The 23888-nt window shown below is 50.1% G+C and overlaps 1 protein-coding gene across 1 annotated transcript in view; it reads right to left on the bottom strand.

Moving 5' to 3' along the window:
• Nucleotides 1-23888, bottom strand: part of LOC135179633 (catenin alpha-2) — an 898848-nt gene that overhangs the window by 231595 nt on the left and 643365 nt on the right. Inside the window, exon 8 of the mRNA XM_064151673.1 lies at nt 14176-14256. Coding sequence (XP_064007743.1) covers nt 14176-14256 — 81 coding nt within the window. The remainder of the gene's footprint in view (nt 1-14175; nt 14257-23888) is intronic.

Below are 23888 nucleotides of genomic sequence, written 5' to 3'. Positions count from 1 at the left end.
CTTCCAGCCCACCTCATGGGCAAATAGTATATAGACCCCCTGAAACTCCTCTCTCTCTTTATAGTTGGAACTGTTTGCTAGTTATTATAATAGCTAATATTTGGATATTAATCTCAGAATGTCTTTCATAACCATGTAGATCCATTTAATATTAATATACAGTGGTTGGGGGTGAGGAGAGTTCAGAATATTGAAGTCAATATATATATTTTTTTAGAGAACATTATGAGGGCCCTGGAACACAAACCCTGTGAGGAGAGACTGAGGGAGTTGGGGTTGTGCAGCCTGGAGCTCATAGCTGTCTGCTGTCTGCAGTGTGCCCAGGTGGGCAGCAGAGCCAGCGGCATCCTGGGCTGGCTCAGGAGCAGTGTGGGCAGCAGGACAAGGGAGGTTCTTCTGCCCTTGTGCTCAGCACTGCTCAGGCCACCCCTGGAGTGCTGTGTCCAGTTCTGGGCTCCTCCATAGCAGAGAGATGTTGAGGTGCTGGAACATGTATGGAGAAGGGCAGCAAGGCTGGGGAGGGGCCTGGAGCACAGCCCTGTGAGGAGAGGCTGAGGGAGCTGGGGGTGTGCAACCTGCAGCAGAGGAGGCTCAGGGCAGAGCTCATTGCTGCCTGCAGCTGCCTGCAGGGAGTTTGTAGCCTGGTGGGGTTGGGGTCTTCTGCCAGGCAAGCAGCAACAGAACAAGGGGACACAGTCTCAAGCTGTGCCAGGGCAGGTCTAGGCAGGATGTTGTTAGGAAGTTGTTGTCAGAGAGAGTGATTGCCATTGGAATGGGCTGCCCAGGGAGGTGGTGGAGTCACCGTGCCTGGAGGTGTTGAAGCCAAGCCTGGCTGGGGCACTTAGTGCCATGATTCAGTTGACTGGCTAGGGCTGGGTGCTAGGTTGGACTGGCTGAGCTTGGAGGTCTCTTCCAACCTGGCTGATTCTATGATTCTATGATTCTCACACCAATTAATTTCTCCCCTCCACCACAACTGGCGCAGGTGGCAGAATTCCCCTCCGTGGCACATGGCTGTTAGTCCACCAAATGAGATCAGGCACACAGAGGGTACAGCACTCAACAGCATGCCAATGGGCTCATGGCTCTTTCAGCCCAAGCTGGTGAGATTCAGAGTATGTCCACTTTTCCTGCCTTCAGGAGTGGCTATAAATCCAGGGAAAGCTGAGGGAGGAGAAGACTTCATCCAAAGGAGCATTACGGGGTGACCTCATTGCTGTCTACAACTACCTGAAGGGACATTGTAGCCAGGTGGGGTTCATCTCTTCTCCCAGGCAACCACCAATAGAACAAGGGGACACAGTCTCAAGTTGTGCCAGGGCAGGTCTAGGCTGGATGTCAGGAGGAAGTTGTTGGCAGAGAGAGTGATTGGCATTGGAATGGGCTGCCCAGGGAGGTGGTGGAGTCTCTGTGCCTGGAGGTGTTCAAGAAAAGACTGAGTGAGGCACTCAGTGCCATGGTCTGGTTTATTGGCCAGGGCTGGGTGCTAGGTTGGAGTGGATGATCCTGGAGGTCTCTTCCAACCTGGTTGATTCTATGATTCTCTGATTCTATGAGCTCTGCTTTATAAGGCAGAATTATGCTAGGCTCCTGTCTAACACCTTTGTACAAGCAGCTAGAGAAACCTGCTGTACACACAATGAAGCAGAGTAAATGAATACAAGAAACAAACATGCTGTGCTGGCACAGAAAGACAGCTGAATCAGCAGCTGATAGATTGCTTTCAGAAAGCCTCCTCCCAGACTTCCATCCTCAAGAGCTCTAGAAGGTGAGAACAGAGCCTAGTAAGCAACAAGCAAAAGGTGATGAGGTCCTACTGAGCAAGAGATGATGCCACAGGTGGCCTTGGGCTCCAAGACATTTAGGGTGACTTATGGCTGTCTCCCTTTAAAAGAAACAGTAACAGTTTGTCAAGAGGCATTTTCACCTGTCAGAATATGAGAGCATCATCCCACAGTGCTGTCCCTTGGGAACATCTGATACCACACCAGAGGTAACAACATACAGGCTCATGGATGTTAGGGGTCAGAAGAGACCCAAGGAAATCATCGAGTCCAACCCCCAGAGCAGGACAATCCTATCTAATACAACCTTAGCAAGACTCCTGTAGATCATCTCACCTCAGAGCTGGGCACTCAGTGCCATGGTCTGGTTGACTGGCTAGGGCTGGGTGCTAGGATGGACTGGATGAGCTTGGAGGTCTCTTCCAACCTGCTTGATTCTATGATTCTTTCCAACCTGCTTGATTCTATGATTCTATGTTGACATCAGAATCTACCTTTATGGCAATGAAAGGCAGAATTTGCTTCCCTAGTCCTGCTAATAATGCAGCTACTGCTGAAGTGTTGACTGGCTCTATAACTTAGATGTAAAAGTAAAAACCCACCTTGAGACCCCAATCTTTTGCATGCCTAAGTGCAGAAGCTGCTTGGTCATGGCTCTGTACATATAAAAGAGATGAGCTTTTGCAAAGCATGTCCTTAAAACCTGAACCCCTCTCTGAAGGTGTGCTGTCTGCTGACTTCAAAGGACAGCAAAGGGAAACCAGGTTCCTTATATTATCACCTGATTTCCATGCTCAACATCAGCTGGTTTGAATTCTCAGGGTTCTGTTCCCCCCCCCCTTCCTCAGCACAAGGTTTTATTCCTTTCACAGCATCACAGAATTTCTTATATTGGCAAAGCCCTTCAAGACCACAGAGTCCAAGCATTAGTTTCACACTGACAAGTCCTTGACTAAACCAAGTCCCTCAGCACAACATCTCATCACTATGAATTGCTATGTTTGGAAAGGACCACCAGCATCATCCAGTCCAACCTTCATCCCAACAGCCTTCATCACCAGACCATAGCCTCAAGCACCACATCCACTCTCCTTTTAAACACCTCCAGGGATGGTGACTCCACCACCTCCCTGGGCAGCCTGTTCCAGTGCCTGACCACCTGCTCAGCAAAGAACTTCCTCCAAACATCCAACCTCAATCTCCTTGACACAACTTGAGGCCATTTCCTCTTGGCCTATCATTAGTAATTTGGGAGAAGAGCCCAGCTCCAGCCTCACTACAACCTCCTTTTAGGTAGCTGTAGAGGGCAATAAGGTCCCCTCTCAGCCTCCTCTTCTCCAGACTAAACACCCCCAGCTCCCTCAGCTGCTCCACATAGGTGATGTTTGCCAGACCTCTCCCCAGCCTCATCACCCTTCTCTGTACCTGCTCCAACACCTCAGTGTCCCTCCTGTACTGTAGTGACCAAAACTGGACACAGTACTCAAGCTGTGGTCTTACAAGTGCTGAGTACAGGGGCATGATCACCTCCCTGCTCCTGCTGCTCACACCTTTGCTGATCCAGGCCAGGATGCTATTGTTTTGAGTGTGCTGTTTAGCTTCTCAAAGCAGCTGAAAGGGGTTGGTTATCTCTGAAGTCTGATTAGAGTTGGCTTCTCTGTTTTCTTCTGAAGACATTAGCTTTGTTTTGCTTTCTGAGTGCTCCTCCTTCCCCTGGGCTTGTACCTTCCTGTACAGAGAGTGTGTACCTCCCAAAGCTGGTACAACACAGATAAGCCTAAGTTCAGGCAGTTTCACCTTCAGAAGCAACCAGATTTTTCTGTATTTCAGGTTATTCTTCTAAAGATGGACAGCAACTCTTGCTCCTCTTCATACAGCAGAGGGGAAGGCAGAGAGAATCATAGAACCATAGAATCAACCAGGTTGGAAGAGACCTCCAAGCTCAGCCAGTCCAGCCTAGCTCCCAGCCCTGGCCAATCAACCAGACTATGGCACTAAGTGTCCCAGCCAGGCTTGGCTTCAACACCTCCAGGGACAGCAACTCCACCACCTCCCTGGGCAGCCCATTCCAATGCCAATCACTCTCTCTGCCAGGAACTTCCTAACAACATCCAGCCTAGACCTCCCCTGGCACAACTTGAGACTGTGTCCCCGTGTTCTATTGCTGGTTGTCTGGGAGAAGAGACCAACAGCCAGTCACTAGTGGTGTTCCCCAGGGGTCAGTGCTGGGCCCAATCCTGTTGAACATCTTTACTGATTATCTCCACGAGGGGACTGAGTCCTGCATCAGTAAGTTTGCAGATGACACCAAGCTAGAAGCAGCTGTGGAGCTGTTGGAGCGTAGGAGAGCTCTGCAGAGGGACCTGGTCAGGCTGCATGGGTGGGCAGAGGCCAATGGGATGAGGCTGAACAGGGCCAAGTGCAGGGTTCTGCACTTTGGCCAGAACAGCCCCAAGCATCACTACAGGATGGGGACTGAGTGGCTGAGAGCAGCCAGGAAGAAAGAGACCTGGGGGTACTGGTGGATACTAGCTGAAGATGAGGCAGCAGTGTGCCCAGGTGGCCAAGAGAGCCAATGGCATCCTGGACTGGCTCAGGAGCAGTGTGGGCAGCAGGACAAGGGAGGTTCTTGTGCCCCTGTGCTCAGCACTGCTCAGGCCACCCCTGGAGTGCTGTGTCCAGTTCTGGGCCCCTCAATTCAGGAGAGATGTTGAGGTGCTGAAAGGTGTTCAGAGAAGGGCAACGAGGCTGGGGAGAGGCCTTGAGCACAGCCCTACGAGGAGAGGCTGAGGGAGCTGGGATTGGTTAGCCTGGAGAAGAGGAGGCTCAGGGCAGACCTCATTGCTGTCTACAACTACCTGAGGGGAGGTTGTGGCCAGGAGGAGGTTGCTCTCTTCTCTCAGGTGGCCAGCACCAGAACAAGAGGACACAGCCTCAGGCTGTGCCAGGGGAGATTTAGGCTGGAGGTGAGGAGAAAGTTCTTCCCTGAGAGAGTCATTGGACACTGGAATGGGCTGCCCGGGGAGGTGGTGGAGTCGCCGTCCCTGGAGCTGTTCAAGGCAGGACTGGACGTGGCACTTGGTGCCATGGTCTGGCCTTGAGCTCTGTGCTAAAGGGTTGGACTGGATGATCTGTGAGGTCTCTTCCAACCCTGATGATACTGTGATACTGTGATACTGTGATACTGTGGTACTGTGATCTGTAATATAAGGCAGTAGCTTGGCTGCAAATTTGTGGTGATAAAGTTTGCTGTTCTGGAAGCTCTGTTTTCTGGGTCCTGTGTTTTCTTCCAAGTGTACACCTAGTATAAAGAAACTCTACATAGACCTGACAAGAGAGAGATTGAAGTTCCCACACTCAAAATCTGTCTATCTGTAATGTAATTTACATTGTTAGCTGCAATAAAATCTGTTCCAAAGAACATTTCTCCCCTCTCCCCCCTAGTTTTAGTGTCCCCTAAGTCTAATTGCATGACATAATATAAATGGGTTTTTATTCTGAGAGGCTCCCCAGAGTTTGTGTCAATTTTTGGCAGGTTTCAAAGTGCTAAACAAGATTTGGGTTGTTGTTTTTTTTACTGTAAGCAGCTTTCACAAAGAGAAGTGATACATCTTAATCTGAGTGGAAGTCAGTGACACAAAAAGCAAATGGAGCTACACCACCTCTCAAGAGCTGGAAGAAAAGGATACTCTGAGGAAGGCTAAGAACCAGTCTAGTGATGAAGGCTGCTGGGGTGAAGCTTGGACTGGATGATCCTGGTGGTCCTTTCTAACCATAGTGATGAATCACTAGCTGTGACCAGTGTTGTCCCCCAGGGATCAGTGCTGGGGCCAGTCCTGGTCAACATCTCCATCAATGGCATTGATGAGGGCACAGACAGACAGAGTCTGCTCAGCAAGTTTGCTGCTGACACCAAGCTGGGAGGCTTGGCTGAGACAGCTGCAGGCTGTGTTGCCATGCAGAGAGACCTGGGCAGGCTGAGAGCTGGGCACAGAGGAACCAGATGAGGTTCAACAAGGACAAGTGCAGAGTCCTGCACCTGGGGAGGAATAACAAACTGCAGCAGTCCAGGCTGGGAGGTGACTGCTGGAGAGCAGCCCTGTGGAGAGGGCCCTGGGGGTGCTGGTGGCTAACAAGTTAGTGCCATGGTCTGATTGCTTGGCCAGGGCTGGGTGCTAGGTTGGACTGGATGAGCTTGGAGGTCTCTTCCAAAGTGGTTGATTCTGTGATTCTGTGATAAATGGAGCAGGCTGCCCAGAGAGGTTGTGGAGTCTCCTCTGGAGACTCTCAAACCCTGCCTGGATGCATTCCTGTGCAAACTACCCTGAGTGATCCTGCCTGGCAAGGGATTTGGACTCAGTGATCTCTGGGAGTCCCTTCCAACTTCTCAGGTCCTGTGATTCACTGGGAATCACTTATTCAAGAAAGAAAAAAATCCTCTCTTTCTTCACAGTTGTTTCATTTCTCAGGCACAGAAAACATCAACCTGATTGGGATGGACTGAAATGAGGAACGATTCCATCCCAGTCGACCATAGCGACAGGCTGCTCCGTTCAACTCCAGAGCAGTGCACAGAGCTGCTCTTCAGGAGAAAACTGATGGCTTTGGTGATTGCACCTTGCAGGGAAACCGACTGGCTGGTACAGCCTGCACAAGCTCAGCTGCTCAGCTGGAAGGGGACACAAGGCACGGAGCCGCCGGCGGCAGGGCAGGAGGAGCGGCACTAACAGGTGGGACGCCAGCGGTGGTGACAGCAGAGCAGCTGGTGCCCTGCCATGCGACTCCAAATGATCTATAGATGGTGTTGGGCCTCACTAGGCATCCACTTGCTGTGGGAGCCAAACTCTTTGGTGTGTCCTTCCTGCTCAGCTTTGTGTCAATGTCACCAGAGAGCTGTGAGGCTCGGAACTGCTCTGTGATTAGCTGCAGCCTCGCAACTGCAGCCTTAGGATCTCTTTGTCCCCACCATGGAGGCAAACCAAGCTAAATAACTGGCATCAACAAGCACCCTGCTGCTGGTCTAGCCTCCTGCACCACACACTGCTTGGGGTGTGTAGGTTTTGGGGTTTGTGGTTTTTTTTTTTTTGTTGGTTTTGTTGTTGGAGTTTTTAGTTGCAATAGATTTGAGTGCTGGGGGGATAAAAAGACCCCAAATCCTGCCAACTGGCACAGTTTGTCAGACACAGAGCCCTCTGCCTCTTCCAAATAGGTCAAAATCAAGTAAGAAACAGCTATGGGTTGATGAGGCCCCATCTGCTTCAAAGAAATTGATCATCCTGACTTCTTTCATACTAGCAGTTACTATAGACAGGTAGATCTCCATCACACCTTGCCAATGTTCAGGAGGGTTTAAATGATGAGTACCAGAGATGTCAATCCATCAGGATAGGAAATACTTCTGTGACTGCAGATTGTGAGATGGAATTCCAGCAGTGTGAGTCCCATCCACAATCATTTCATATTGCTTCCTGTTCTGGAGGTAATCAAATAAGAGCTCTAGAAATAAAGAGCTAAAATAACTTGAAGATTGAAAGAAAAAGCAGTCTTAGATGGTTGACTACTGCAGCCCTGCTAGGGAGTCCATGTACCACATTTTAACTATATATATACATATATATGGCTAAGTGCAGGGTTCTAAACTTTGGCCAGAACAACCCAAGCAGTGCTACAGGATGGGGACAGAGTGGCGGAGAGCAGCCAGGAAGAAAGGGAGCTGGGAGTACTGGTATATAGTAGGCTGAAGATGAGGCAGCAGTGTGCCCAGGTGGGCAGCAGAGCCAATGGCATCCTGGACTAGCTCAGGAACAGTGTGGGCAGCAGGACAAGGGAGGTTCTTCTGCCCCTGTGCTCAGCACTGCTCAGGCCACACCTTGAGTGCTGTGTCTAGTTCTGGGCTCCTCCATTCAAGAGAGATGTTGAGGTGCTGGAGCATGTCCAGAGAAGGGCAACAAAGTTGGTGAGGGGCCTGGAGCACAGCCCTGTGATGAGAGGCTGAGGGAACTGGGGGTGTGCAGCCTGCAGAAGAGGAGGCTCAGGGCAGAGCTCATTGCTGTCTGCAACTCCCTGAGGGGAGGCTGTAGCCAGGTGGCGTTGGGCTCTGCTGCCAGGCACCCAGCAACAGAACGAGGGGACACAGTGTGAAGTTATGCCAGGGCAGGCCTAGGCTGGATGCTAGGAGGAAGCTGTTGGCCGAGAGAGTGATTGGCATTGGAATGGGCTGCCCAGGGAGGTGGTGGAGTGGCTGTGGCTGGAGGCGTTGAAGCAAAGCCTGGCTGGGGCACTTAGTGCCATGGTCTGGTTGATTGGCCAGGGCTGGGTGCTAGGTTGGACTGGATGAGCTTGATGGTCTCTTCCAACCTGTTTGATTCTCTAATTCTGTGCTCTTCCTTACCTAAAGATACTTTGTACATTATCTAGTTTTATGTCTAGTTTTACTTTCTAAGCATTAAGCTTCAAAACTCTGACAAGCAAGGCCACTTTAAAAAGGGATTCATTGAAGGTAAAAGGAGCTGTGAGACTCAAAGATGTTTGTCTCTCCCCTGATTTAGCCCAAAGTAGAAAGAGTGGAAGAGTACACCACTGATATCTCAGCTGTGCTTCATTTCTTCTTAACCTTGAAGCTTCTTTCCCCAGCCATCCAACTAAGCCCTCAGTGACATCCTCATGTTCTGAAACCAAGCAGGGGGTGCATGGGCAGGTCTGGGTAAATGCACAGATGGGTACTGTTGATTGTGCAGGTGATGAAACAGAACAGTGATTATGATGCCAAAGGATAATCCACATAGAATCCACATAGAATCAACCAGGTTGGAAGAGACCTCCAAGTTCATCCAGTCCAACCTAGCACCCAGCCCTATCCAATCAACCAGACCATGGCACTAAGTGCCCCAGCCAGGCTTTTCTTGAAGACCCCCAGGGAGGGTGCCTCCACCACCTCCCTGGGCAGCCCATTCCAATGCCAATCACTCTCTCTGTGAAGAACTTCTTCCTAACATCCAGCCTATACCTACCCTGGCACAACTTGAGACTGTGTCTCCTTGTTCTATTGCTGGTTGCCTGGGAGAAGAGGCCACCCCCCACCTGGCTACAATGCCCCTTCAGGTAGTTGTAGACAGTAATAAGGTCACCCCTGAGCCTCCTCTTCTAGAGTCAGAGCAGACATTGTTGAAAGCAGAGACTCCATCTTCACAGTATCACAGAAAGTTAGAGCTTGGAAAGCAGCTCCAAAGCTCATCCAGTCCAACCCCACTGCCAGAGCAGGATCACCTAGAGCAGGTCGCACAGCAACACATCCAAGTAGGCTTGGAAATTCTCCAGAGGAGGAGACTTCACAGCCTCTCTGGGCAGCCTGCTCCAGGGCTCTGTCACCCTCACAGGGAAAGTTTTCCCTTCTGTTCCCATGGAACCTCCTCTGCTCCAGTTTGCCCCCATTGCCCCTTGTCCTGCCATTGGACATCCCTAAGCAGAGCCTGGCAGCGTCCTGCCTGCCCTCAGGCTCCTCTGCTCCAAGCTCCAATCCCCAGCTCCCTCAGCCTGTCCTCACAGGAGATGCTCCACTCCCTGCAGCTCTGTGCTAGACTCTCTCAAGCAGTTCTCTGAGGTCCTTCTTGAAGAGGGGCCCCGACCTGGACACAATATTCCAGATGTGGCTTCAGCAGGGCAGAGTAGAGGGGAAGGAGAACCTCTCTTGACCTCCTAAGCACTGGCCACTGGCCATCTTGGCCACAGAGGCACATTGCTGGCTCATGGGCATCCACCAGGACCCCCAGGTCTCTCTTCCTCTCCAGTTCTGCACAACCTAGCACAATTGGGATCAAATCATGACGAAGTCTACCAGAAGCTGTCACAATTTAAGAAGCCTCATCCTTGTGTGATTAACTTCCATAAATACCAGAAACTACAGAAAAATGCTTCAACTCCATGCAGCCAAATATGATGAAAGTGCTTCACTTTACTGACACACAAAACTCCAACCTCCCTGAGATCAATTTCAACACCCATGGGGCTGCACATCCACGAGAAGCAGACACTTTATTAAGCAAGGTGCCAGGTTTCTATCACGTTTCAGAGTAAATTTGGCTGTGGAGATGAGTAATTCAGGTGACTGCTGAGAGCCTTGCACAGAACAGCAACTCATGTGTTAGTCTGCTACTTCCTTCAAGCAATGAGAACAGAGGTGGGAGGCAACACATGGCACAAGCTCCACTGCAGAACTTAGGATCCCATAAATGCAGAGGTCAGAATAGTGGAGATGTTTCTTCTGCCCTTGGCCGAGCAGAAGATGTGCTGTAGGGCTCCACACAGCAGTCACTCACCCACAGTCTCTGCAAGCCCACTGCAGGACTTCTATTATCTGTTGAAGATGTCCCTGTCCATGGCAGGGGGGTTGCAATTAGATGATCTTTAAGGTCCCTTCCAACCCAAAACCATTCTGTGGATCTATGAGTAAACAAGCTCTGAGGACAGACTGGCTGAAGAGAAGCCAAGCAGAGAGGGACCTGGAGGTAGTGGTTGGCAGATGATTGAAGGTAAGCCAGCAGTGTGCCCAGGTGGCCAAGAAGGCCAATGGCATCCTGGCTTGTGTTAGGAATAGTGTGGGCAGCAGGATCAGGGAAGTCCTTTTGCCCCTGTACTTAGCACTGCTCAGGTCACACCTTGAGTGCTGTGTCCAGTTCTGGGCCATCCAATTCAAGAGAGATGTTGAGGTGCTGGAAGGTGTTGAGAGAAAGGCAGCAAGGCTGAGGAGGGGCCTGGAGCACAGCCCTGTGAGGAGAGGCTGAGGGAGCTGGGGGGGGTGCAGCCTGCAGCAGAGGAGGCTCAGGGCAGAGCTCATTGCTGTCTGCAGCTGCCTGCAGGGAGGCTGTAGCCAGGTGGGGTTGGGCTCTGCTGCCAGGCACCCAGCAACAGAACAAGGGGACACAGTCTCAAGCTGTGCCAGGGCAGGTCTAGGCTGGATGTTAGGAAGAATTTATTCACAGAGAGAGTGATTGGCATTGGAATGTTCTGCCCAGGGAGGTGGTGGAGTCACCCAAACCTGGAGGTATTTAAAAGGAGGCTGGATCAGGCACTTAGTGCCATGATTTAGTTAATTAGAAGGTGTCAGGTCATAGGTTGGACTGGATGATCTTGAAGGTCTTTTCCAACCTGGTTACTTCTGTGTGATTCTGTATAATATGATCCTCAAACATGTTTGGTGAGAGTTAAAGAAGAGCTGGAGTGAAATGATTTCAGCTGTGCAGAGCAGGGATTCAGAACACCTGCAGGGACTACTCTTTCTGAGACCACCATCTTCAAATAGCCACCTGAAGGTACCTTGCAGACCCCACTTGGTCTTGCAGCTATATGGATTTGGGATCATTTTCACAGAGGCAACCTTTGATTAGCCAGGCAGCCTTTCTTCCAATTGTTTTCACAGCAAATGCAGAACTGAGATCATCCCAAACAGGAGAAAAAAGAAGTTGAATGAGGCAATGCCTCTTGCCTCAGCCTCGGAAGCATTGAGAGAACACTGCAGTGAGTTTGGCCTTTTTGTTTTCCAATCTCCCTTCTGTTTCTCTTCTCCATCTCAAGCTTTCTGAACAGATTTCATTTTTATTACTGAGCACAGTGCTAAAGGTGATAGAAGGAAGTCAACCTTTGTGTTTCAAACTATGCTGGGCAGTCATTTATTAGCTTTCTCCATATCTTCCTAGAAACTTGATTTAATATGATGCCTTTGGAGTGTTCCTTGCAAATATTCTGCCTTTACCAACTTCTTCATATTCTGTTCAGTTTTTCATCTCATTTCAGTGAGAGCACTCCAATCAATACAAAGAGGCACATATGTCAGTGTGTTTATGCCTGGAGTTGCTGGGCTGCAAAGGCAGGGAAGGTCTGGCCAATCTGCCTACCCTCCCACGTTTTAAGACCATTGAGGGTTACACTTGGAATGGGTTTCTTTTTCCCTCTGTTTGGTTTAGTCCTTTGCTTAATTCCAAGTGTAAGGCAGCATCCTCTTGAAGGAAGGACACAGAGTCTTTGTAACTCTACAGGTGGGAACAGCAAAGCAAAGACTTCCTTGGAGAATCAAGAAGTGCTCAAAAAGATCCAGCTCCTTAAATGTATTTTCCAACAATTTTTAAGCCTGATTTGCCAGCCAGCAGGAGAAGCTGAGCAGCTTTGAAACACATCCACACAGAGTGGAAGAAACCTAAGCAGCATTCTACTACTCCAGGCAATGCCTTCAGCCACCATCACAGCCAACAACAGTACCTCAACAACAAACCAAGCTACAAAGCATCTACAGCATGGCCAAGGGATCAGGCCCAGCCAGCAGGGGTTTAAGAAGGGCAGGTCCTGCCTGACCAACCTGAGCTCCTTTTATGAGCACGTTCCAGCCTGGTGCATGTGGGGCAGGTGTAGATGGAGTCTGCCTGGACTGCAGCAAAGCCTTTGACACTGTCTGCCACAAGCAGCTCCTGGCACAGCTGCAGCTCCTGGCTTGGACAGATTCACTCTGATATGGGTCAGGAAGTGGCTGGATGGCAGAGCCCAGAGAGTGGTGGTGAATGTTGCCACATCCAGCTGGCAGCTGGCACTGGTGGTGTGCCCCAGGGATCAGTGCTGGGCACAGTCCTGTTCAATATCTTTATTGATGATCTGGAGCAGGAGATTGAGTCCAGCATCAGTAGGTTTGCAGATGACACCAAGCTAGGAGCAGCTGTGGAGCTGTTGGAGGGTAGGAGAGCCCTGCAGAGGGACCTGGCCAGGCTGCATGGGTGGGCAGAGGCCAATGGGATGAGATTGAACAAGGCCAAGTGCAGGGTTCTGCACTTCGGCCACAACAATCCCAAGCAGCACTACAGGCTGGGGACTGAGTGGCTGAGAGCAGCCAGGAAGAAAGGGACCTGGGGGTACTGGTGGATAGTAGCTGAAGATGAGGCAGCAGTGTGCCCAGGTGGCCAGGAGAGCCAATGGCATCCTGGGCTGGCTCAGGAGCAGTGTGTGTTGGATATAGTAATATTAAATGCAGTGATTTTATACACTTGTGTGACTGTGGTGCAGCTATTGTCCAGCCACGGACAGGACAGAGTTCAGTAAGTGCTGATAGAGAGTTGGAATGATCTTATTGAGACTGGTGCAGCAAATGTAAACAAGTGTAAGCCTGGAGTCTGTGGGTCTTGCCTATCTCTGCTGCCTCAGAATTGCCAGACACAATATATGTGTTATTGAGAGGACATGAAGAATGTCAATGCCAAGTAGTGTGCAATAGAAGAAGGGAACACAGTCTCAAGTTGTGCCAGGGGAAAGTATAGGCTGGATGTGAGGAGGAAGTTGTTGGCAGAGAGAGTGATTGGCATTGGAATGGGCTGCCCAGGGAGGTGGTGGAGTGGCTGTGGCTGGAGGTGTTGAAGCCAAGCCTGGCTGGGGCAGTTAGTGCCATAGTCTGGTTGACTGGCTAGGGCTGGGTGCTAGGTTGGGCTGGCTGAGCTTGGAGGTCTTTTCCAACCTGCCTGATTCTATGATTCTATGATTCTAACATAGTCCTAACACAGATGTATGTCACCAATTGGAGTCTGAGATGATTTGTAACCCTCCTGTGTAGCCTTCTGATTAAAAAGTATATAACCCCATGCTTGGGGTGCAATAAAGGGATTGGATTCAGATGGGATTGGGATCCGGATTTGGAATTTGCTTACATTAAGTTTTTGCTCCGTCTCTTGTTACCCCTGATACGATGGTATCACAGCCTGTGACAAGTGTGAGCAGCAGGACAAGGGAGGTTGTTCTGCCTCTGTGCTCAGCACTACTCAGGCCACCCCTGGAGTGCTGTGTCCAGTTCTGGGCTCCTCAATTCAAGAGAGATGTTGAGGTGCTGGAAGGTGTTGAGAGAAGGGCAGCAAAGCTGGTGAGGGGCCTGGAGTAGAGCCCTGTGAGGAGAGGCTGAGGGAGCTGGGGGGGTGCAGCCTGCAGCAGAGGAGGCTCAGGGCAGAGCTCATTGCTGTCTACAACTCCCTGAAGGGAGGCTGTAGCCAGGTGGGGTTGGGCTCTTCTGCCAGACAACCAGCAACAGAAGAAGGAGACACAGTCTCAAGCTGTGCAGGGGAGGAGAGAAGGGCATGAATCCAGAGCCATAGAACAACTCTGCTATCTATGTTTGTGTTCTTGTTCTTATCCATCTCAGCAAGCCTATGAGTGCAGCAGACATCAGCATTGTTCCCTTTGCAGAGCCTAGCATCTAATTCTTCTCACCAAAATATCCCAGCTAGCTTTGAACTAGAACACACAGGAACACATCCAGGCAGGTCTTGAGTATCTCCAGAGAGGGAGACTCCACAACCCCCCTGGGCAGCTGTTCCAGTGAAGGATTTGTTTGGAAAATCAGGGGAGTGTCAGAAGAAGCACAGCTTACCTGTCTGCGAAGGTCTCGTGTTTTCTTGGTCATCTTGTCAATAGCAATGTTGAGTGGATCCCCCTTCTCCTTCCTTCCAGTCTGTGAAAGATGAAATTGTGGAGTTAAACAAAAATACTTCAAGCACTTGCTTAAAAAAAACCTAAACAAACAAAGAAATCACAGCTTTAGCACAGGCAAACTCTGCACATGGATTCATAGAATCATAGAATCAGGGTTGGAAGGGACCACAAGGATCATTCAGTTCCAACTCCCCTGCCATGCCCAGGGACACCCTACCCTAGAGCAGGCTGCACACAGCCTCAGCCAGCCTGGCCTCAAACACCTCCAGCCATGGGGCCTCAACCACCTCCCTGGGCAACCCATTCCAGCCTCTCACCACTCTCCTGCTCAACAACTTCCTCCTCACCTCCAGCCTCACTCTCCCCACCTCCACCTTTGCTCCATTGCCCCCAGTCCTGACACTCCCTCACACCCTCAAAAGTCCCTCCCCAGCTTTTTTGTAGCCCCCTTCAGATCCTGGAAGGCCACAAGAAGATCCCCTGGAAGCCTCCTCTGCTCCAGCCTGCACAGCCCCAACTCTTTCAGTCTGTGCTCACAGCAGAGCTGCTGCAGCCTCTCAGCATCCTCCTGGCCCTGCTCTGGACACTCTCCAGCATCTCCACATCCCTCTTGTAATGGGAGCTCCACAGCTGGATGCAGGACTCCAGGTGGGGTCTCAGCAGAGCAGAGCAGAGGGGCAGAATCCCCTCCCTGGCCCTGCTGGCCACACTGCTGCTGCTGCAGCCCAGGCTCTGCTTGGCTTTCTGGGCTGCAAGTGCACACTGCTGGCTCCTGTTGAGCTTCTCATTCACCAGCATCCCCAAGTCCCTCTCCTCAGGGCTGCTCTCCAGCCACTCACTGCCCAGCCTGATTTGGCATTGCCTCCACCCAGCTTCAGGACCTTGCACTTGGTCTTGTTGAACCTCCTGAGCTTGGCTTGTGCCCCCTCTGCAGCCTGTCCAGCTCCCTCTGGATGGATCCCTGCCCTCCAGCCTGGCTGCTGCACCACACAGCTTGGTGTGGGCAGCAAACTTGCTGAGGCTGCACTCAGTGCCTCTGCCCATGGCACCCACAAAGATCCTGAACAAGACTGATCCCAGGACTGATCCACCTCTTTTCGTTTGTTTCCCCCCAGCTTGTCACTTCCAGTGTCATGCTTTGAACAGGTTTAGGTGTGAGGGATGCAGTGGAATATTGGAAGCAATCTTAAAACGCTCAGAGGAAACATTAAGGTGACTCACTGAGGAGTTCAGAACTTCTCCACCAATAAATTATGTGCATATATTATAGCCCATGCTCCAAAAAATCTGGCAAGACCTTTCACTATGAAAGGAATATTAAGAGTTTCTAATCTCCATCCTGCCAGGCACTGGGAATGTTAAACATGATAATAAGCAGCAACACAGCTTGAGGACAGAGGCAAAATGGTCCCTCTGGCTATAACAGGAATCACATTGGCAGACATTAGGTGCAGCATAAAGACAAATTCCACTTAAAACACTTTCCTGCAGGAAATCTGAAAGCAAAAACCCTCATGAAGATTAAAAAGGGGGAAGAAAGCTTTTTGTGCCTCAAAAACCTATGGCAAAATAAAATAGAGGTTTTTTTTTCCTTAGGTTCCATGGTACAAAAAGCATGAAGTGACTTTGCCAGCTGCTTTCCCTTTCTCTTAAGAGAGAGCTGCTTCTCTATCAATCTTTACATCTCTTATCACATTGAACTCTGTTTGATAGCTTTTCATCCAGAATCAAAATGCTCTTCCCTTCTTTCTGGCTGTGCCCTCTTTTTTTTCCCCTCCCAATACTGTTTTCAAATGCTCCTAGTTAGAACTGTGCCTTGCATATGATTAAGAGCAACCTTCTGTTTCCAGCTGAGCCTAGGAGCAGCATATTTTTTCTGGGAGCTATTGAGAAGTCATTTTTGGGGTAGGATGGAGAATTAAACATAACCTTTCAATCTCTCAAATGCACAGCACTGTTATCAGCTCTACATAGAATCATAGCACCAAGCAGGTTGGAAGAGACCTGAAGCTCATCCAGTCCAACCTAGCACCCAGCCCTGGCCAAGCAACCAGACCATGGCACTAAGTGCCCCAGCCAGACTTGGCTTCAACACCTCCAGGCATAGCCACTCCACCACCTCCCTGGGCAGCCCATTCCAATGCCAATCACTCTCTCTGCCAACAACTTCCTCCTAACATCCAGCCTAGACCTGCCCTGGCACAACTGGAGACTGTGTCCCCTTGTCCTGTTGCACTCTCCCCACTCTCTCTTGTCCTCATCACAAGGCTGACAGGAACCTGTTGGAGCAGGTCTAGAGGAGGACATTAAAATGATCAGAGAGCTGGAGCAGAGGTGTTCCATGAGAAACATGAGGTCTCCTATGATGACAGCAGTTGTTCAGCCTGCAGAAGAGAAGGGTCCTGAGGGGCTTGGGGGTTGGTCTCTTCTGCCAGGCAACCAGAAACAGAACAAGGGGACACAGTCTGAAGCTGTGGCAGGGCAGGTCTAGGCTGGATGTTGTTAGGAAGTTGTTGTCAGAGAGAGTGATTGGCATTGGAATGGGCTGCCCAGGGAGGTGGTGGAGTGGCTGTGGCTGGAGGTGTTGAAGCCAAGCCTGGCTGAGGCACTTAGTGCCATGGTCTGGCTGGTTGGGCAGGGCTGGGTGCTAGGTTGTGCTGGATGAGCTTGGAGCTCTCTTCCAACCTGCTTGATTCTTTGATACATTGATAAGTGGTCTATGTCCTGGGCTTCTGCTTTAAGCATTGCTTCCAGAGAGCTCCTTCCTGCTGCCATTGTCTGTGGTTCTAATTATGACACGAGGCCAAGGCATTTATGATCATTCAGAAACCTGTAAATCCCAATCCTTTTCATTTTGGGGTTTTGTTTTTTTCATTTAGAAAGTGAAAGATAAAAATATCAAGCACCACCAGAATTTAATAGAAAATATAAATCTCCCTCTTAGCTTTCTAACAAGAATCTATTGCAAATTCTGGAGTTAATTTGATTCTGTCTGTATGCATTGAGACCAGAAAATAGAGAGAGGAAGCATTTGCTGTGGTACTAGAAGAGGTATCTATGTGAAATAGAATCAAAGAGTGGTAGGGGCTGGAAGGGAACTCTGGAGATCAAAGAGTCATAGAATCAACCAGGTTGGAAGAGACTTCCAAGCTCATCCAGGCCAGCCTAGCACCCAGCCCTGGCCAATCAACCAGACCATGGCACTAAGTGTCTCAACCAGGCTTGGCTTCAGCACCTCCAGGCATGATGACTCCACCACCTCCCTGGGCAGCCCATTCCAATGCCAATCACTCTCTCTGACAACAACTTCCTAACAACATCCATACTAGTCCTCCCCTGGCACAGCTTGAGACTGTGTCCCCTTCTTCTGTTGCTGCTTGCCTGGCAGAAGAGCCCAACCCCACCTGGATACAGCCTCCCTGCAGGGAGTTGTAGCCAGCAATGAGGTCTGCCCTGAGCCTCCTCTGCTGCAGGATGCACACCCCCAGCTCCCTCAGCCTCTCCTCACAGGTCATTGGGTCCAACCCCCCCTGCCAAAGCAGGATCACCTACAACAGGTCACACAGAATCACAGACTCTTAGAATCAACCTGTATAGTTTGAAACAGAGGAGGCTGAGGGGAGACCTGGCTACAGCCTCCCTTCAGGTAGTTCTGGAGTAGTCCAAATTCCTCCCTTCAGAACACATCCAGATGAGTCTTAAATGCCTCCAGAGAAGAAGTCTTCACAACCTCTCTGAGCAGTCTGCTCCAGGGCTCCAGTATCCTCAGAGCAAAGAATCTTTAACTCAGGCTGAGCTGGAACTTGTTGGCTTCCAGCTGTAACATGCTGATACTTTCATCTTCCTGCACCCTTTGCCTGAGTTCCTCTGGTCCTCAGCTAAAGGACTCCATCACTTTCCCCTAAGCAATGTGCCTTTAGTTTCAGATGCCCTGAATTCTGACCTCTGTGTTTTGCCCAAGACAGCAGCTGCCACAGGCACACAAATTTATAGAGTTTCAAGTTGAAATTTCACAATAAAAAACGAGGCAGCAAAGTTTGGTCTAAGAAGCTTCTCCTAACACTGGAAACAGCACAACAGGGACTGTGAGCTGAGTTAGTCTCAGCCAGGTTCCTACTTTGTTAGACTACAAAAGCTATCTTCTAAGAAGACTTCCAATTTCTCCTGCTGTGTGCTGTGCACTGCCTGAACCAAGTCTCCTTGGTGACATTACTGTTCTGGGATGTTTTATTTTCCCAGTCAAATAATTCAATTCCTTTAATATTCTTTGAAGCTTTCTTGTTGTTGGAGCTTTAACACAACAGCTTAGAAAGAGATATAACCACACAAAATCATGGAAGACTTGTTTCTTTGCAAAGATTATCTACCTATTAGTTATTATTATTATTATTATTCTAAAACCAGGGAATCATTTGTGAAACTGTGCCAATAACACAATCTGAGTAACCAAAAAGCAAAGACTGTGACACTTCAGGCTCCATTGGGATGGTATTCTGTGGCTCTCCAACGAGCTAACAATTCTTCTTCACTGATCTCAGGCAGGGAAGATGGATTTCATGCTTACCACCAACATACAGGATCAAACACTTCATTTTTATCACTCATTTAGGGGGTCAGAAAATTGTCTGGAATAGGTACTGAGGACTTCTTCCAGAGTAGTTAGCTACAGGACACTGTGATCACAGAATTGCAGAATGGTAGGGGTTGGAAGGGATCTCCAGAGATCATCCAGTCCAACCACCCCTGCTAGAGCAGGATCACCTAGAGCAGTGCTGCCCTTGTAGCCCAGGGGTTGGAAGGGATCTCCAGAGATCATCCAGTCCAACCACCCCTGCTAGAGCAGGATCACCTAGAGCAGTGCTGCACTTGTAGCCCAGGGGTTGGAATGGATCTCCAGAGATCATCCAGTCCAACCACCCCTGCTACAGCAGGATCACCTAGAGCAGTGCTGCACTTGTAGCCCAGGGGTTGGAAGGGACCTCCAGTGATCATCCAGTCCAATCACCCCTGCTACAGCAGGATCACCTAGAGCAGGTGCTTTTGCACTTGCATCCTGGAGGGCCAAGCAGAGCCTGGGCTGCAGCAGAAGTGTGGCCAGCAGGGCCAGGGAGGGGATTCTCCCCCTCTGCTCTGCCCTGCTGAGACCCCACCTGGAGTACTGCATCCAGTTCTGGGGCCCCTGGGACAAGAGGGATGTGGAGATGCTGGAGAGTGTCCAGAGCAGGGCCAGGAGGATGCTCAGAGGGCTGCAGCAGCTCTGCTGTGAGCACAGACTGAAAGAGTTGGGGCTGTGCAGGCTGCAGCAGAGGAGGCTCCCAGGTGACCTTCTTGTGGCCTTCCAGCATCTGAAGGGGGCTACAAAAAAGCTGGGGAGGGACTTTTGAGGCTGTGAGGGAGTGTCAGGACTGGGGGGAATGGAGCCAAGCTGGAGGTGGGGAGAGTGATGCTGGAGGTGAGGAGGAAGTTGTTGAGCAGGAGAGTGGTGAGAGGCTGGAATGGGCTGCCCAGGGAGGTGGTTGAGGCCCCATGGCTGGAGGTGTTTGAGGCCAGGCTGGCTGAGGCTGTGTGCAGCCTGCTCTAGGGTAGGGTGTCCCTGGGCATGGCAGGGGGGTTGGGACTGGCTGCTCCTTGTGGTCCCTTCCAACCCTGACTAATTCTGTGATTCTAAGTCACACAGGAACACATCCAGGCAGGTTTGGAAAGCATCCAGAGAAGGAGACTCCGATGAGGCATTTAGTGCCATGGTCTGGTTGACTGGCTAGGGCTGGGTGCTAGGTTGGACTGGATGAGCTTGCAGGTCTCTTCCAACCTGGTTGAATCTATGATTCTATGAACCTTTTTGGACAGTTTGCTCCAGAGCTTAGACAGGGAAGAATTTTTTCCTTATGCTTATGTGCAGCCTCTTGTGTTCCAGTTTGTGTCCACTGACCCTTGTCCTGTCACTGGCCACCACCAAGAAGAATCTGGCTCCATTCTCCTGACACTTGCCCTTTAGATATTTATTTCTCTATCAACACATTTATTTAATGGTGGTGAATAAACAGCAGCATTCAGGGGCAAAGTCTCCCTCCTGCTGCTCTCTAAATGGCCACTGGGGGAAAAAAAAAAAATAGCAATTTTGAGAGTGATTCAAAGTTCTGTAATTTAGATCCCTAAGTTTGGTGTTTTCTATTCCTTGCAGGAGGAAACTATGCCTGAGAGTAGGCTCATTTTAGCCTGCATGCAGCACTTCTAAGCCTCTCTTCAGATGTATCCTAGGCTAGTTTTTGAGTTACATAAACAGTGGCCCTTAAGGTACATCCTGTTGTGGAACATAAGACAACTGGGAACCCTTCTGTGACCCTTAGGCCACACAACACAAACTGTCAATATCCATCTGGACAAGGCTGCTCTGCACTGTTTGCCCAAACTCTCTTTGCTCTGTGCAATTGCCTGAACCATGGCAGCATGCTGTCTGAGGCACTAAATGGCCCAAACCACCCTGTGCTGGGAAATTGGCTACCCAAGCAAGTGGAGAAAGATCCACTTCAGCTCTCTTAAAGGCAGTACTTTATCAACACATAGAAGCACAGAATGGTAGGAGTTGGAAGGGACCTCAAAAGATTATCCAGTCAACCCCCCCACCCTGCCAAAGCAGGATCACCTAAAGCAGGTCACACTGGAATAGATCCAGATGAGTCTTGAAAGGCTCCAGAGAAGGAGACTCCACAATCTCTCTGGGCAGTCTGTGCCAGGGCTCCAGCACCCTTGCATGAAAGACTTTCCTTATGTTGAGGTGGAACTTGTGTTCTAGATTGTATCCATTGCCCCTTGTCCTGTCACAGGACAGCACTGAAAAGAGCCTGGACCCTTCTTTGTCAGACCCACCCTTCAGATGATTGTAAACATTAATAACATCCCCTCTTAGCCTTCTCTTTTCCAGGCTAAGCAGCCCCAGGTCTCTCAGCCTTTCCTCATCTGACAGATGTCCCACTCCCTTTCAGCATCCTCATAGCCTCTGTTGAACACTCTCTAGTGCATCCCTGTTCCTCATGAACTGGGCAGCCAAGACCTGGGCACAATGCTCCAGATGTGGTCTCCTTAGAGCAGAGCAGAATGGGAGGAGAACCTCCCTGACCCTGCTCACCACACTCTTCTTAATGCATTCCAGGATACCATTGGGCTTCTTGGCCACAAGGCTGGATTGCTGTCCCATGGAGAGCTTTCTCTTACCTAAGACTCCAAAGTCCTTCTCCAGGGAGCTGCTTTCCAGCAGGCCAACCCCTAGCCTGTAGTGGGTGCAACCTGTACAGCAGAGACACTGCTCATGTTACAGTATCACAGTATCCCAGTATCACCAAGGTTGGAAGAGACCTCACAGATCATCAAGTCCAACCCTTTACCACAGTGCCCAAGGCCAGACCATGGCACCAAGTACTTTCAATTTGAAGGCATCTTGGCTTGTATCAGGACCAGTGTGGCCAGTAGGACACAGGAGCTTATTGTGTACTCAACACTGCTCAGGCCACACCTGGAGTGCTGTGTCCAGTTCTGGGCTCCTCAATTCAAGAGAGATGTTGAGGTGCTGGAAGGTGTTGAGAGAAGGGCAGCAAGGCTGGGGAGGGGCCTGGAGCACAGCCCTGTGAGGAGAGGCTGAGGGAGCTGGGGGTGTGCAGCCTGCAGCAGAGGAGGCTCAGGGCAGAGCTCATTGCTGTCTGCAGCTGCCTGCAGGGAGGCTGTAGCCAGGTGGGATTGGCCTCTTCTGCCAGACAACCAGAAACAGAACAAGGGGACACAGTCTCAAGCTGTGCCAGGGCAGGTCTAGGCTGGATGTGAGGAGGAAGTTGTTGGCAGAAAGAGTGATTGGCATTGGAATGGGCTGCCCAGGGAGGTGGTGGAGTGGCTGTGGCTGGAGGTGTTGAAGCCAAGCCTGGCTGGGGCACTTAGTGCCATGGTCTGGTTGGTTGGGCAGGGCTGGGTGCTAGGTTGGAGTGGCTGAGCTTGGAGCTCTCTTCCAACCTGGTTGATTCTATGACTCTATGAAGTAGCCTTCCCTTGCTACCTATGAAATGGCCACTGCTTTTTAGTCTATATACAAACCCCCTTCTCCACAGTGGGGTTTGAAAGGAGGAGAAAGTGGTTTAGTAAATCACATTATTGAAAAATAAATAGCCAGGCATGTGATGTTGCACTGCTTCAGGCAGGTCTGTCAACCACCATCTGCTCTGTGCTGAAAAGATGAGTTTATTAAAGTTTATTTATTTAAGTCCTTAAATACTCTTATATTAATGTTGCTCTCTGATAAATTTTTGGCCTTGATTCCTAGAAGGGATAGAAAGGAACTTTGTGGCTTCCTGTGTGTCTGCAAGAGGCACAAAGCTTAGAAGAGAGCCTCATGGCACTTCTCTGTTTATCTTTTTTTTTCCTGCAAAGAGAAGAAAGATACTTTGGAGATGGGATAAAAAAGAAGTCAAAATTGCTGCTGGCACTTGGTTAAAAGGAGAAGGAGGAGGAATGCACAGAATTCCCTGAATGCCCAAATATTGCCATTCAGAGCTGCTGTTGACAGGATTGCATCCATTCACAGTGCAATAAGGAGAACTTTGTTACAGCAGAATGTATTAATCAGATTCCTGGTTTCTAGTGACCATTAACAGCATTTGCATATTGGTTTGACTCAAGATGTTGTCAAATGATGCTCTCAATCTGTGCTGCTCCCACCCTGATTTCCTCAGAGCTTTACCCTGCCTGATTTATTCTTGGTTGATCAGAATGAACTAATTTCTTTGGGCTCCTGATCAGAGGCTGTGCTGCCTGCACTCCCCCAGGTCAGGAATGTATCTTCACTGGATCACTGAGGCTGGAAGAGATCTCTTCTGCCAGGCAATCAGCAATAGAACAAGGGGACAGAGTCTCAAGTTGTGCCAGGGCAGGTCTAGGCTGGATGTGAGGAGGAAGTTGTTGTCAGAGAGAGTGATTGGCATTGGAATGGGCTGCCCAGGGAGGAGGTAGAGTCTCTGTGCCTGGAGGTGTTGAAGCCAGCCTGGCTGGGGCACTTAGTGCCATGATCTGGTTGACTGGACAGGGCTGGGTGCTAGGTAGGACTGGATGAGCTTGGAGGTCTCTTCCAACCTGGTTGATTCAATGATTTTATGATCAAGTCCAGCCCATAACCTAACACACAACACCAGATAAACCATGCCACCAAATGCTACATGCAATCTTTTCTTCAAGACCTCCAGGGATGGTGACACCACCAAATCCTTGGCCAGTCCATTCCAGTGTCTATCACCTTTCCATCAGGAACTGCTTCCTAATATCCAACCTAAATCTCCTCTGGAGCAGCTTCAGGCCATGCCCTCTTATCCTGTCACTAGTTGCTGGGTGTTGTTTTGCATGGCTCTTCCACTCCAAGCCTTCAGTCTCCTTCCCAGATCACACAGCAAAAGATGCAGCTCCTTGACTATACTTTCCAAGACGTTTTAAGCCTGCTTTGCCACCCAGCAGGAGAAGCTGAGCAGCTTTGCAACACATCATAGAATCCTAGAAGCAAGCAGGCTGGAAAACAGCTCCAAGCTTATCCAGTCCAACCTAGCACCCAGCCCTGGCCAATCAACCAGATCATGGCACTAAGTGCCTCATCCAGGCTTGGCTTCAACACCTCCAGCCATG

Source organism: Pogoniulus pusillus, chromosome 11, assembly GCF_015220805.1.
Source record: "Pogoniulus pusillus isolate bPogPus1 chromosome 11, bPogPus1.pri, whole genome shotgun sequence".
Taxonomy (NCBI): Eukaryota; Metazoa; Chordata; class Aves; order Piciformes; family Lybiidae; genus Pogoniulus; species Pogoniulus pusillus.
Note: the sequence above shows the minus strand (reverse complement) of the source record. Positions and strands in the feature narration are given on the sequence as shown.